The sequence below is a fragment of the Mercurialis annua genome, linkage group LG6 (genome assembly GCF_937616625.2).
Source record: "Mercurialis annua linkage group LG6, ddMerAnnu1.2, whole genome shotgun sequence".
Lineage (NCBI taxonomy): Eukaryota > Viridiplantae > Streptophyta > Magnoliopsida > Malpighiales > Euphorbiaceae > Mercurialis > Mercurialis annua.
Genome location: NC_065575.1, coordinates 18311348 through 18327640, shown reverse-complemented (window position 1 = coordinate 18327640; position 16293 = coordinate 18311348). Strand labels below are relative to the sequence as shown.

Genomic DNA, 16293 nt, shown 5'->3' with positions numbered 1-16293 from the left:
GTGAAACGTTTGGTTTTGTTTCGTAACGTTTGTAAATGTTTGGCTTAAATCGCTAAAAAGGGGAAACGTTTGGTTTTGTTTTATAACATTTGTAAACGTTTCGTAACGTTTGTAAACTTTTGTCTTCAATCGCTAAAAAGATGAAACGTTTGGATTTGTTTTGTAAAGTTTTAAACATTTGGATTGGTTTTGTAACGTTTTAAATGTTTGGCTTAAATCGCTAAAATGAGGAAACGTTTGGATTTGTTTTATAACATTTGTTAACGTTTCGTTTCAATCGCTAAAAAGGGGAAACATTTTGATTTGTTTCGTAACGTTTTTAAACATTTGGCTTAATTCGCTAAAAGGTGAAACGTTTGGATTTGTTTGGTAACGTTTGTATACGTTTGGCTTAAATTGGTTAAAAGGTGAAACGTTTGGATTTGTTTCGTAACGTTTTAAAACGTTTGGACTGGTTTCGTTAAATTTTAAACGTTTGGATTTGTTTCTTATCGTTTTTAAACGTTTGGCTTAAATTGCTAAATAGGCAAAACGTTTGGATTTGTTTCGCAACGTTTTAAACGTTTGGATTGGTTTCGTAACGTTTTAAACGTTTGGCCTAATTCGCTAAAAAGGTGAAACGTTTGGTTTTGTTTCTTAACGTTTGTAAACTTTTGGCTTAAATCGCTAAAAAAAAGAAATGTTTGGATTTGTTTCGTAACGTTTGTAAACGTTGGGGTTAAATCCCTAAAAAGGTAAAACGTTTGGATTTATTTCGTAACGTTTACAAAGGTTTGGATTTGTTTCGTAACGATTTAAATGTTTGGCTTAAATTGCTGAAAAGTTGAAACTTTTGGTTTTGTTTCGTAACATCTGTAAACGTCTGGCTTCAATCGCTAAAAAGGTGAAACGTTTATAAATTTGCTTCGTAACATTTGTAAACGTCTGGCTTCAATCGCTAAAAAGGTGAAAATTTTGAATTTGCTTCGTGACGTTTGTAAACGTTTGGCTTCAATTGCTAAATAGGGGAAATGTTTGGTTTTATTTCGTAACATTTGTAAACGTTTGGATTGGTTTTGTAACGTTTTAAATGTTTGGCCTAAATCGCAAAAAAGGGGAAACGTTTGGCTTAAATCGCTGAAAATATGAAACGTTTGGATTTGTTTCGTAACATTTGTAAACGTTTGGCTTAAATCGCTAAAAAGGTGAAACGTTTGGATTTGTTTCGTAACGTTTGTAAGCCTTTGGCTTAAATCGCTAAAAAGGTGAAACGTTTCGATTTGTTTCATAATGTTTACAAACGTTTGGATTTGTTTCGTAACGTTTTAAACGTTTGGCTTAAATAGCTAAAATGGAGAGAACGTTTGGTTTTGTTTCATAACGTTTGTAAACGTTGTGCTTCAATCGCTAAATAGGTGAAACATTTTTTGATTTGTTTTGTGACGTTTGTAAACGTTTGGCATAAATTGCTAAAACGGTGAAACATTTTGTTTTGTTTTGTAACATTTGTAAACGTTTGGCTTAAATTGCTAAAAAGATGAAACGTTTGGTTTTGTTTCGTAACGTTTGTTAACATTTGGATTGGTTTTGTAATATTTTAAATGTTTGTCTTAAATCACTAAAAAGGGGAAACGTTTGGATTTGTTTCATAACATTTGTTAACGTTTGGCTTCAATCGCTTAAAAGGGGAAACGTTTGGATTTGCTTCAAAACGTTTTTAAACATTTGGCTTAAATCACTAAAAAGGTGAAACTTTGGATTTGTTTGGTAACGTTTGTATACGTTTGGCTTAATTCGGTAAAATGGTGAAACGTTTGGATTTGTTTCGTAATGTTTTAAACGTTTGGATAGGTTTCGTTATGTTTTAAACGTTTGGATTTGTTTGTTAATGTTTTCAAACGTTTGGCTTAAATTGTTGAAAAGGGGAAACGTTTGGCCTAAATTGCTAAAAATGTGAAACGTTTGGTTTTGTTTCGTAACGTTTGTAAACATTTGAGTTAAATCGCTAAAAAGATGAAACATTTGGATTTGTTTCGTAACATTTTAAACGTTTGGATTGGTTTCGTAACGTTTTAAACGTTTTTCTTAAATCACTAAAAAGGGGAAACGTTTGGTTTTGTTCAGTAACGTTTTTAAACGTTTGGCTATAATTGCTATAAAGGTGAAACATTTGGTTTTGTTTCGTAAAGTTTGTAAATATTTAGCTTAAATCGCTAAAAGGATGAAACGTTTTGATTGTTTCGTAACGTTTGTAAATGTTTGGCTTAAATCGCTAAAAAGGTGAAATGTTTGGATTTGTTTCGTACTGTTTTAAACGTTTGGCTTAAATCGCTAGAAAGGTGAAACTTTTGGATTTGTTTCGTAACGTTTTAAAAGTTTGGCTTTGTTTCGTAAGGTTTATAAACGTTTGGCTTAAATTGCTAAAAATGTGCAACGTTTGGTTTTGTTTATTAAAGTTTGTAGACGTTTGGCTTAAATCGCTAATAAGGTGAAACGTTTGGATTTGTGTCACGACCCAAAATATTGAGCCGCAACCGGCGTTAGGGAACGGGAGTGGTAGCTCTGGAACCCGTAGCAAGCCTTAAATCACTATTAATTTTTCGCAAATAATATAAACAAATAGCATAACACAACAGAAGCAAATATATAACATATATAAACATTTACACTAACTGTCCTGTTAACCTCTCGGGCTCTAGTTACTGTACCTTGTACGAACTGGCCTCGCAGTACTATATACATCAGTTAGTGTCTCAAAACATTACACCGGCATCTGGGGCCGTGGATCATATACAAAAAACATAGCCAATCAAAAAGCATATAACTCAATGACAGCAGTTAATATATACAATCAAAATGAACTGTTGTCTAAGCTACTATTCTGTCGACACAGGACCACTACTGCAGCATTCACAGAAGTCAAAAACTATACATACACAGCTGACTTCTGGACTTTAAAATTGGCCTCTAGCTAGGTCCACAAACTAAGCACTTGTAAAACATCAAAGGTGAGGGGTCAGTATTTGGGAAAATACTGAGTGAGTTGACTTTACTAACAGTATTAATATAGTAACATAGCATCGCATCTCAAGAAAACAATAATATGAAACATATAAACATGTATTTGATCCGTACGAAACTAATATCCTAGCATGCGACACATTTCTCGAATAATCATTATCATTCAACTCAATCATAAATATCAATCGCGAGTCCAACTCGCTGGTGGCCCAGCCACTAGATACGGGGACTCCGGACTACACCGTAGCCGAGTACTCACTCATATCAAATCATATACCCAATCGTAAATTTCATAATCATCAACAGCTCCCAGCTGTGTCAAGTCATTTCTCAAATGCAAACATACTAGACTGACTCGATACTGGTGATCAAACAGCCTATTGACACCCAATAGGTAGCTAGTTTCTTCGGATCGCATACTAGTTCTCGTATATAGAAATTAAATAAACATATAGCATTTCAATCAATTATATATAATGCGATGCGTGAAAACAGTATGTATATATATATATATATCAAATAATTTTAATACATAAAAGTAAAAGTACAACTCACAGTGACCGCTATCCAAGCAATGATGTGGTCAATCTGATAGTACGCTCTCGCTAGTCCGCGTCTACTGACCCCACTATTCGCTGACACGTCTGAAAAATTATTAATGATTAGACGTGCACTTTATACTTTAATACATATAATACTTCTAAGTTATAGGGTTTAGTTTTATTTTTAACGTTATTTATGATCTCGATATTCCTTAATCACAATTACGATATCTCGAACTCTGTTTCTCGTATTCGAGAAACGTATAATATCCTTGACATTTTTCGTTATCGTAGCTCACGTAAAACGTCAAGCTAAAACTTACTTTTTAATTTATCAGGGTCCTTAATCGTTTTTAGGGTCTAATATTCAAAAATATTGAAATCCCATTCAATTAGGACTAGAAGCCCAATTAGGTTCATGCGGACCCACTGTGTGCGCTCGCACACTTCAGTGTGCGTCCGCACACTTGCTCAAGTGTGCGTCCGCACACTTCGGTGTGCGATCGCACACCGAGTGCAGCTCACGCACAGCCCCGGAAAACCTATTTTCCGGGCGTTTTGCCGATCCCTACAACTTCCGACATCCTTTAAACATCATTTCTAACAAAACCCGTATCGTGGTTTCTGCATAAACGCTATAATCAAGCCTAAATCGTCAAAATTCCAAATCCTTAACTTTAATACAAAGGCAGCCATTTTCTATTCAAATTCAACATCAATTCTCAAGATATTACCTTAAAACGAAGCTCGGAATCAGTAGAGAATTGAATTCCAAAGAGATTGCCGCGAAAATCACTTGAATCGGACGTCGAACGGCGAAACGGCGGCGAAACGACGATAATCGGCGATAACTTTCCCTTTTTCTCGATCCTTCCTCTGCCTCTTCATTCATATCAAAATCTTTATATATTCTGGCTAAAGGTTCACTTTGGTCCTTGTTCTTTTTGTTTCTATCATTTATCCTCTAAACTTTTCTTTTATACGATTTAGTCCATAGCTAAATCGATAAACTCTTTTACTACGACTCATACGTATTATTTATATCCGATAAATAATACAAAACTCGATATTAACACTTCCCCGTCAAAATTCAATATTTCTATTTTCGACACAAAGTGGCTAAATTACCACTTTGGTCCCTGTACTTTATTTTGGACTTATCTTAACATTTTTCCTTCTAATTTCAATTCTAACTTTAGAATTGAAATATAACCTTAATTTTTCTCATAAATAATTTCCCGAAACCGACCTACTTAAAATTTATTTACTGTACTTTTATCAGAAATTCTTCTGATACTGTCACTCTGGCGAACCAAAACTGGACACGTGGTCCAATTAGCTAATTAAATATTTTGGGGTTTACAATTTGTTTCGTAGCGTTTGTAAACGTTTGGCATAAATTGCTAAAAAGGTGAAACGTTTGGTTTTATTTTGTAACGTTTGTAAACGTTTGGCTTAAATCACTAAAATGGCGAAACATTTGGTTTTGTTTCGTAACGTTTGTAAACGTTTGGCTTATATCGCTAAAAAGGGGAAACATTTGGATTAGTTTGGCAACGTTTGTAAACCTTTAGCTTAAATCGCTAAAATTAGAAACGTTTGGATTTGTTTTGTAACATTTGTAAGAGTTTTAAATGTTTGGCTTAAATCGCGAAAAAGGTGAAACATTTGGATTTGTTTCGTAACGTTTGTAAACGTTTGGCTTAAATCGCTAAAAAGAGAAACGAGTGGATTTGTTTCGTAACGTTTGTAAACGTTTGACATAAATTGCTAAAAAGGTGAAACGTTTGGATTTGTTTCATAACATTTACAAACGTTTGGATTTTTTTCGTAATGTTCTAAACGTTTGGCTTAAATTGCTAAAAAGATGAAACATTTGGTTTTGTTTCGTAACGTTTGTAAACGTCTAGCTTCAATGGATAAAAAAGGTGAAACATTTGGATTTGTTTCGTTACGTTTGTAAATGCTAGGCTTAAATCGCTAAAAAGGTGAAACGTTTTGTTTTGTTCCGTAACGTTTGAAAACGTTTCGCTTCAATTGCTAAATAGGTGAAACTTTTGGTTATGTTTCGTAAGGTTTGTAAACGTTTGGATTGGTTTTGTAATGTTTTAAATGTTTGGCTTAAATCGCAAAAAAGGGAAACGTTTGGATTTGCTTCGTAACGTTTGTAAACGTTTGGCTTAAATTGCTCAAAATGGGAAACATTTGGATTTGTTTCGTATCGTTTGTAAACGTTTGGCTGAAATCGCTAAAAAGGTGAAACGTTTGGATTTGTTTCGTAACGTTTGTAAACGATTAGCTTAAATCGCTAAAAAGGTGAAATGTTTCGATTTGATTCGTAACGTTTACAATCGTTTGGTTTTGTTTCAAAACGTTTGTAAGCGTTGTGCTTCAATCGCTAAAAAGGTGAAACATTTTTTGATTTGTTTCGCGACGTTTGTAATTGTTTGGCATAAATCGCTAAAACGAAGAACCATTTTGTTTTTTTTTTGTAACGTTTGTAAACGTTTGGCATAAATTGCTTAAAAGGTGAACGTTTGGTTTTGTTTCATAACGTTTGTAAAAATTTGGATTGGTTTTGTAACGTTTTAAATGTTTGGCTTAAATGGCTAAAAGGGGAAACGTTTGGATTCGTTTCGTAACATTTGTAAACGTTTAGCTTCAATCGCTAAAAAGGGGAAATGTTTGGATTTGTTTCGTAAAGTTTGTAATCATTTGTCTTAAATCGCTAAAAAGGTGAAACGTTTCGATTTGTTTGGTAACGTCTGTATACGTTTGGCTTAAATCGGTAAAAAGGGGAAACATTTGAATTTGTTTAATAACGTTTTAAACGTTTTGATTGGTTTCGTAATGTTTTAAACGTTTGGATTTGTAAACGTTTAGCTTCAATCGCTAAAAGAGGAAACGTCTGGATTTGTTTCGTAACATTTTAAACGTTTGGAGTGGTTTCGTAACATATTAAACGTTTGGCCTAAATCGCTAAAAAGGTGAAACATTTTGATTTGTTTCGTAACATTTGTAAACATTTGGCTTAAATCGCTAAAAAGGTGAAACGTTTGGATTTGTTTGGTGTCGTGTGTAAACGTTTGGCTTAAATCTCTAAAAAGGTGAAACGTTTGGATTTGTTTCGTAACGTTTTAAACGTTTGGATCGGTTTCGTAACGTTTTAAATGTTAGGCTTAAATCACTAAAAAGGTGAAACGTTTGGTTTTGTTTAGTAACGTTTGTAAACATTTGGCTTCTATTGCTAAAAAGGTGAAGCATTTGGTTTTGTTTCGTAATGTTTGTAAACATTTGGCTTAAATTGCTAAAAAGGTATAATATTTGGATTTGTTTCATAACGTTTTAAAAGTTTGGATTGGTTTCGTAACTTTTAAACTTTTGGCTTAAATTGCTAAAAAAGTGAAACGTTTGGATTTGTTTCGTAACGTTTGTAAACGTTTGGCTTAAATCGCTAAAAAGGTGAAATGTTTGGTTTTGTTTTGTAACGTTAGTAAACGTTTTGCTTAAACTGCTAGAAAGGTGAAACATTTGGATTTGTTTCGTAACAATTTAAACGTTTGGATTAGTTTCGTAATGTTTTAAACTTTTAGCTTAAATCGCTAAAAAGGTGAACATTTGGATTTGTTTCGTAACGTTTTAATCGTTTGGCTTTGTTTCGTAAAGTTTAGAAACATTTGTCTTAAATCGCTTAAAAGGTGAAACGTTTGGTTTTGTTTCGTAACGTTTGTAAACGTTTGCCTTAAGTCGCTAATAAGGGGAAACGTTTGTATCCGTTTGGCTTAAATTGCTAAAAAGGGGATATGTTTGGTTTTGTTTCGTAACGTTTGTAAACATTTGGCTTAAATCTCTAAAATGGTGAAACGTTTGGCTTTGTTACGTAGCGTTTGTAAACATTTGGCTTAAATCGCTAAAAAGGGGAAGTTTGGATTTATTTCATAACGTTCGTAAACGTTTCGCTTAAATCGCCAAATTTTTTAAATGTTTGGATATGTTTCATAACGTTTGTAAGCATTTTAAATGTTTGGCTTAAATCGGGAAAAAGGTGAAACGTTTGGATTTGTTTTATAATGTTTGTAAACATTTGGCATAAATCGCTAAAAAGGAGAAACGTTTGGATTTGTTTCGTAACATTTGTAAACGTTTGGCTTAAATCGCTAAAAAGGGGAAATGTTTGCATTTGTCTCGTAAAGTTTACAAATGTTTGGATTTGTTTCACAACGTTTAAAACGTTTGGCTTAAATCGCTAAAAAGGTAAAACATTTAGTTTTGTTTCGTAACGTTTCTAATCATTTGGCTTAAATTGCTAAAAGGGGAATCATTTGGATTAGTTTCATTACGTTTTAAACGTTTGTATTAGTCTCGTAATGTTTTAAACTATTGGCTTAAATTGCTAAAAAGGTGAAACGTTTGGATTTGTTTCGTAACGTTTTTAAAGTTTGGCTTTGTTTCGTAAAGTTTGTAAACGTTTGGCTTAAATCGCTAAAAAGTTGAAACATTTGGTTTTGTTTCGTAACGTTTGGCTTAAATCGCTAAAAAGGGGAAACGTTTGGATTTGTTTCGTAACGTTCGTAAACGTTGTCTTAAATTTCTAAAAAGGTGAAACGTTTTGTTCTGTTTCGTAACGTTTGTAAACCTTTTGCTTAAATTGCTAAAATGGTGATATGTTTAGTTTTGTTTCGTAACGTTTGTAAACGTTTGGCTTAAATCGCTAGGGAAAATACTGAGTGAGTTCATATATTTACTAATAAGTATTCAAATAAAACGTAAAATAATACATCAGTATTCAATCATATGCAGCCAAGTACAAGATCCGATTGAAACCCTAATCCTCGAACATGCTAAACGTATGTACTCAGAGGAAAGGTTATCCAATAGTCTGACCCGGGAGTATTCACACTCTATCACGTTAGTCGCGACAAATCTCTTAATTCCAATGGTGGGTCAAACCCACTGGTAGTTCCAACCTACTAGATATGGGGCTCAGGTTGTTCTAACCGAGTTCACTCTCGTATCACTTTCGTATATCTAACTTCGAAATTCGTGTTCTTAATTGTATTCACAGCTATATCAAAACAAAACTGGTGATCACACAGTCCTATTGCCGCCTAATTGGTAGCACGTTCCATCGGATCAATACTGGTTTCAAATCAAGCGTATATGCAATCCATATAAAGATTTCGCTTTACAACATGCAAATCAAACATAAAGCATAATAAAACAATTACTTGAGTAAATACTTTAAAAGTAAACTTATATAAACTCACTGATAAACTTGTCCAAAAATACGTCGGGGCTTAGAAACGTCAAGCTTCCCGAACTCCTGGTCCAGCTGCTTCTTGCCTCGCCGGATCTAAAACAATTTTAAAACATTTGACTTGTATCAAAAACCTATTCTAAGATGGACTCTAGCACTACTGCATATCTGTGTTTTTGCGACGGAATATTCCGTCGCAATTCACTCATTTTCCGTCACAAATACACCTTTGCGACGAATTTGCGACAGAATTTGTCCGTCGCAAAAGCTCTGGTCGCTAAAATATTAGCGACCAGAGTGTCGCAAATATGGCGACGGCCAGCCCGTCGCCATATCCAAACACACCGTCGCAAATGTCGTCTCCCAAAAAATGAAAAGGGAGACGTATTGGCGACGGATTGAAATATTTTACGACGGAAAATATTCCGTCGCAAATATTATCATTTTGCGACGGAAGCAATTCCGTCGCAAAATGATGCAAGTTTGCGACGGCTATGTCTCCGTCGCAAACTTGCATCATTTTGCGACGGAATTGCTTCCGTCGCAAAATGATAATATTTGCGACGGAATATTTTCCGTCGCAAAACACGTCGCAATTTGGACATAAATTTTCTATTTTTCGTCCGTTTCCCTATTCAATTCACGACGATTATAATATGTAAAATCTATTATTTGCAACTCTCAGTAAAACTCAATTTCCAAAAACGAACGATTTCATATAAAAACATGTTATATTTTACATATCGTAAGAAAATGTATAAAACAAGATAACACAAAATGTATAAAGTGACAAAATACAAAATGTCAGAAATACAAACATGACACTACAAAGTCGGAGTGTCGTCATCGTCTGAAGGACCTGGGAGTGGGCGATACTGCGGAGGAAGAGTCTGCATCATCTTCGCCATCTCGGCCATCCTCTCATTGGTTCTCGCCTTCTGGGCACGGAGATCCTCCACCTCAGTGGTAATCTGGCGCAGTCCATCCTGGATCCCTGCCTGCACACGCCGCTCGATCTCCTCCTCAGTTCGCTGTGACTGTGTGGGCTTGGTCCTCGCCCTACTAGACGTCGTCGTATCCACGTACGCACTAGTCGCTGAACCCAACCCGTAGACACGCCGCTTCTTGTTGACGCCCTCGATATCCAGAAATAGCTGGGTCTCGTCGACTTCCGCTGTGCTAGACAAACCACCATCTCCGGTCGGCGGGTGCGATGCAGCATCAAGTCTCTGAGCAATTGCATCCTACAAAAAGATTGAAAAACATATCACATAACGGCTAATTAAAACGTATAACATATGAAATGTAAGTATAAATCCTAACGAAAATTAGGCAGCATTTCCTCTATAGTTTTATCAACACCCATTTTTCAGGGACATCCTGCAAACATATAGATTTCATATACAACCCACCGGCTGTTAACACACCTAATCTAACATTTACAATTTAAATTAAAACACATTTTACACTAATTTAATCTAACACTTGAGTAAAGTAAAACAACTACTAAAATTATATAGGTTTATGACTTACACTCATGTCTTGGGCCCTCTTGTCTACCATGACACCCTTATCAGCTTTCGTGGAGTGCATCCGAGTATACAGCTCCGTTGCGGTAGGCTTGCGGCCGAGCTCTTCAGCCTAAAAGAAAAATATTATAGCTTGTTAGTTCATCAGAAAATCAGAAAATAAAAGATAGTTGTAAATAAAAAAGAATTCTAGAAACAAATCAACACATCCATATGTCGGATGGCGGAACGGGATCCTCCTGTATGGCATATTGGTCCGGAACCGGCTCCAGCAGGCTCGCTCATCCGATTAGCGCGAGCTACATCGGACTTCTTCTTCTCGTCCTCTAACGCCCAGACGGCCTGCCAAGAATCCCAGATATCTTGGCTGATCGAGGTATGTTTTCCGTCCTTCTCTCTCATCCTGTGAATGATGTCCTTGTATCGGTTGGCAGCATGCGTCATGAATACACCTTTGATGACATCGTCGCTGAAATCCGCAGTATCCCACCAGTATTCCTTCTGCAAAACATAAACACCAAGTTTCAGTTAGTAATTTTGCGTTAGTCTAAATTCGAACTTTAAAATGAACAATTTATTACCTTAAATTCCTCCCAATAGAAATCTCTCTGCTCTGGAGTCAGAAACCGCCAGGCTCGCCCATTCTCGAACCAGCACTTTCTAAAGATCTCCCGCATAGATCGGGAGATTGGTCCAGAATTAAACAGCCTCTCCCTGCGAGGTTACAGCAAACTTTTACTTTCTATAGCAAAACGATAAAAAAAAATTAAACTAAAAATTTACATTCTTACCTGCTGGCGTCTGGGAAACACAGTGGCCTCCCCAGATCATCCAGCTCTGCAGGGGCCTCTCCTGGCTGTCGGGGCTAAACGGGGGGTGCCGCCTCCACCTCCTGCTGCTGATCCTGAATAGGGATATCCTCAACAAGGGCACGCACAGCTGGGTTACCCCGACCCCGACCTCTAGCTGGGTTACCCCGACGTCCCCGACCTCTAGTCGGATCACCTGAACCACCCACCCCTCTCATACCTGTAGACATTAAAATATGTTTCGTTCCACATATAACAATTTAACAATTATAACAAAACATTACAGAAAAATACATTATAAAAAATACATTGTTAATTGTTAACAATTTAATATATTTAAATTAATTAATATATTTAATAATATAACTAATTCATTACAATAATAAATGAATACAACTAACAAAAACTGCAAAAATATCAAATACGTCAGTCAAGTTGTTCTTCATCTTCGTCTGATGAGGATGGCGGAAATTCTTCTTCTTCATCTTCAGCAGGAGGGATTTGCAACGCATCTTCGTCCGCTACCTCATTCAGGTCAGCTAAATTTGTGGGATTGTCGTCCGTTTCAACTATAAGGGGATTTTCTTCAATGTCCTCTTGAAAGGCCGGGATAATCGCATCGGGCATGTCAAGTTCTGCTCGTGCCTTAATTTTGCAAACTGCCCACCAATTTACTTTGTCCCGTTTTCTACTTGGATATGGAAGGTAGTGAACTTGGTCAGTCTGTTCTGCCAAAATGAACGGTTTGTATTTATTGTACCTGCGTCTGTGATTAACATCTACCAAGTTGTATCGATTGGTAGTGTCCGTGCCTGTATCCGTAGGGTCGAACCATTCGCATTTAAAAATGACGGTATGCTTCATTGGTAGAGCTGGATACTCTAACTCAATTATGTCAGTTAGCACTCCATAAAAGTCATTTTCACCCTCAACATATTCTGTTCCCCGTACGCAGACACCGCTATTCATTGTAAGTTGATCCTGCCCATATTCCTGAGTAAGAAATTTGAAGCCGTTTACATAGTATCCCTTATATGTGGTGACCTTTCTACACGGTCCCTTTGCGAGACTCAGAATAAACGGATTAGTACAGACAGTTGGATCTTTCACCTGTGGGAGTTAGAAATTTGTAAGATTTATAAACCTTATTATAAAAATGAAAGTCCATTGTTATAAGATACGTACATATTGTTCGAACCAAGAGGCGAAATCACTTTCAAGCACTCTTTCAATTTCTGTTTCACTTATGTCACTGTTCCTTTCGCGCAATCCGGCCACAAAAACCCTTTAAATGGAAGAGGCCCAAACTACATCAAATTCTAGCAAATATGTGAAATATTACACTATATTTAAATGCTTACTTTCGATGATCTTCGATTTTGGAACAATTCAGAAGAACATAGGTCCGAGCAGCGATGATCTCATCGTCTTCAAGATATCTCCTACCGCTACCACGCAACGGCTTTCCCTTAGGTTTAAAAATTCCCAGTCTGTCGGGATCTTCATCGATATCCATATTAGAAGTTTCATTTCTTCCCAAACGCACGGGTAACATCGGATCACCTTCAGCAAAATAATAGGATGCAAATTTAGCGATTTCTTCTTGCAGATATCCACTACTAATGCTCCCTTCCACCCTGCCTTTATTAGTGACATTTTTTTTCAATTTCCTCAAATATCTGTAACCGGATATTAATATTAGTAATATGAACAGATGGATTCGAGAAAAAACCATGACTAATTGATTACCTTTCAAATGGATACATCCAGCGATACTGAACCGGTCCTGCCATCATAGCTTCATACGGAAGATGCACGGGGAGATGCTCCATAGAGTCAAAAAAGCTGGGTGGAAATATACGTTCCAACTTACACAGGATTTTTGGGATCTCAGTTTCCATACGGTTTAGATCTTCCTGTGACAGTGACGTGGAAGTTAACTCCCTGAAGAAGATACTTAACTCTGTTAGAGGCTCCCACACGTTCTTCGGAAGTAGCTCCCGAAGAGCGATTGGCAGAAGTCGTTGCATAAAAACATGGCGGTCATGACTTTTCATTCCATGCATTTTCAGCCCCTTTAGATCAACACATCTAGACAAGTTTGACGCGTACCCGTCTGGAAACTTTATTTTCTGAATCCACTCAAGCAAAACTCGTTTTGAATCCCTATCCAAAGCATACATTGCCTTTGGAAATCTCCCAGTTGCCGGATCTTTAGCTAACCCTGGCCGATCACAGATGTCGTTCAACTCTTCACGAGATTTTGCATGGTCTTTTGTTTTCCCAGGGACATTGAGAACGGTATTAAAAATGTTATCGAAGACATTTTTCTCAATATGCATGACATCGAGATTGTGACGTATTACATTCGTTCTCCAATAAGGCAAATCCCAAAAGATACTTTTTTTATTCCACCCATGATCTTTTCACAGTAATGCATTAGTAACTTTCGCACCAGGCTCAAATTCCTTCTTAAACCCCAGTCGATCAATCTCTGCTAACAGTTCATCTCCAGTTCTCACCCCTGCAAACCTTTTGCCGACCTCTCGTTTCCCCTTACGGAAATCAGTAACATTTCGACGGAATTGGTGATTCGGAGGCAAAAACTTGCGATGGCAATCAAACCACGATTGTTTACCGCTTTTATCCAGTGTGAATGTATCGGTGTTTTCCATGCAGTACGGGCATGCTTTTCTACCAGCAGTGCTCCAACCAGACAACATAGAATAAGCGGGAAAGTCATTTATTGTCCACATAAGAGCCGCTTTTAGTTGAAAATTCTGACGCTTATGAACGTCATATGTCTGGACTCCACATTCCCACAGTTGGTTCAACTCTGCAATCAGCGGCTTTAGGAAGATATCCATTAGGTGTTTCGGGTTTCTAGGCCCCAGTACCAAAACCGTTAAAAACATAAACTCATCCTTCATGCACATGCCTGGGGGGAGATTGTACGGCGTCAAAATGACCGGCCACGAGGAATACTGCTGCCCAAAATTGGTAAATGGCTGAAACCCATCGGAGCATAAGCCTAATCTGATATTTCTTCCTTCATCAGCAAACTCAGAATACAGTTCACTAAAACGTTTCCAAGCCGGAGAGTCGGACGGGTGGCATATCTTATCACCATCCATCTCGTGGTCTGCGTGCCACGTCATATGCCGAGCAGTTGTTTTCGAAGCGTACAACCTCTGTAGCCTCGGAGTTATTGGAAAATAGAACATCTTACTATATGGCACGTTAGCCTTTCTTTTTGTGGATTTTCCGTGGGTCACAGGTTTCCACGCGCATAATTGCAAACTTTGCAGTGCGTTAGATCCGCGTCCTCCCCCCAATAAATCATACAATTATAGAAACAACTGTCAATAACCTCAACCGGCAACCCCAAACCTTTGACCAGCTTCTTAATTTTAGCAAAATTCGTAGGCATCTTGTTGTCCTCCGGGAGCAGCTCCTGTATCAATCCGCATACGTCGTCAACTAAAGCTACTGAACCCTTATGTCGACACTTGATCTCCATCACTTTAGCAGATGCAGAAAATGGAGAGTGTCTGCTATTCCCAGGCCATATGTCTTCTTCAGCCGCACGCATCATATCATAAAATTTTTGAGCTTCAGCATTCGGGAGCTCATCTTTAGGAAACGTTATTTCTGGACCGGCCGCATCAAGAATCATTCTTTGAGCGGAACTGAACTCACCTGGCCCCTCATTTTCATAGTCGAACTCAACATCCTGCTCTGATAACTGTGCAAGGGGAGGGGGGTTCAAAACGCTCCCCTCGCCATGAAAAACCCATACTTGGTAACCTTTCACGAACCCATTCTTCAATAAATGGAATTCCACCTCATCGACATCCCGATAGCTTGTATTTCGACAACCTCTCTTAGGGCAGGAGCATTTTATCTGTACCCCACTCATACAAATCGGATGCCGTAATGCAAACCGGATAAACTCCTTCACATGATCCTTGTACCCTGTGGTTAGTAACCCGTTTGTGTGGCTTCTGTACATCCAACTGCGATCTGTCTCCATTTCTGTAGCGCGGATAATTAGAGATGAGGTTTTCACTCGAGATAAGCAAAGTCAATGTAATTGACTGCTTAAAAGGTAGGGTATCCCATTCGCAAAACAGGCGCCCCGTAACTCGGCCACGATATATGCCTATCAACGGAGAAAAATATTCGGCAGCCTTCCGACGTTGTTCTCCCTCAGTGCGATATTTAGTATATGCGTTGTAACACTAATAATATATTCCTCGAGGAATAAGCGTTGCAAAACATATACTAAACATCCACCCGGAGAACAAACGCTGGAAAACTACCAAATATTTTTCTACCGCTACTAGACATATATGTTTTTTCGTGATCGAGTTACGGAAGCACCAGTTTTGCGAACTGTACAAACTGTACAATCCCGTTTCGTTCAATCTCTTGAACACACGGGACGGGAACTCTACAGCTAGGTTTACGATTTTATTCGGTGGGAATAAACCTGAGGTTCATTTAGGTTGAATCTTATCAATAAAATCTATTCCAACTAAATTAAATCAAATTAATTAAGCGATAAAACGTACTTGTTGAAAGGCAGAACCGCAAAGAGAAGGTGAAACGTCCAGATCAATCGGAACCACGGTGCGCGGGCTATCAGCGACTGTCAGACCTATCATGGTAAATAAAAACACGTATTAATTAAAAATAATTAACAAAAAATCGACAGCACTTCCCCTAAAAATGAGTATCACCCATTTTTCAGGGAATTCCTGCAAGAAAATAACAATACACAAATGTACCAAAATTATCGCAAATAATTGAAAGAGTAATGGATTATCTTAAATTATTATCTAATCTAATTAACTAATTAAATTAAACATAAATTGTTAACATTTAAACAACTTATAATATTATCATCAAATTAACCTAATTTAATCAACTAACAATAATAAAAATATTAACAAGCGACTTTATTAAACAATTTTTTAAAAAACAACATAATTTTATTAATAGTTTAATAATACTAAAAATGAATTCAACATAATTTACATTAAATTAACCTAATTATTAAATAATTTAAAAACAGAAAAATAAATTAACTATTAAATAATTTAAAAACAGAAAATTAAATATAAAATATGCTATAATTTAATTTAAACTAACAT

The 16293-nt window shown here is 36.9% G+C and overlaps 1 protein-coding gene across 1 annotated transcript; it reads right to left on the bottom strand.

Moving 5' to 3' along the window:
- Nucleotides 1–13563: 13563 nt before the first annotated feature.
- Nucleotides 13564–15170, bottom strand: LOC126687674 (uncharacterized). The gene is made up of 2 exons (XM_050382230.1): nt 14528–15170; nt 13564–14462 (listed from the first exon to the last, which is right to left on the bottom strand). Exons 1-2 carry the CDS (start codon nt 15168–15170, stop codon nt 13564–13566), a joined length of 1542 nt encoding a protein of 513 aa, XP_050238187.1.
- Nucleotides 15171–16293: the final 1123 nt, after the last annotated feature.

What these genes read in the sequence shown, in the direction of transcription:
- LOC126687674 (XM_050382230.1), bottom strand. Translation starts at nt 15,170, where the DNA reads ATGGAGACAGATCGCAGTTGGATGTACAGAAGCCACACAAACGGGTTA. An exon ending in AATTAAGAAGCTGGTCAAAG is followed by an intron (nt 14,463 to 14,527) that starts GTTTGGGGTTGC and finishes TATTGGGGGGAG; the next exon opens with GACGCGGATCTAACGCACTG.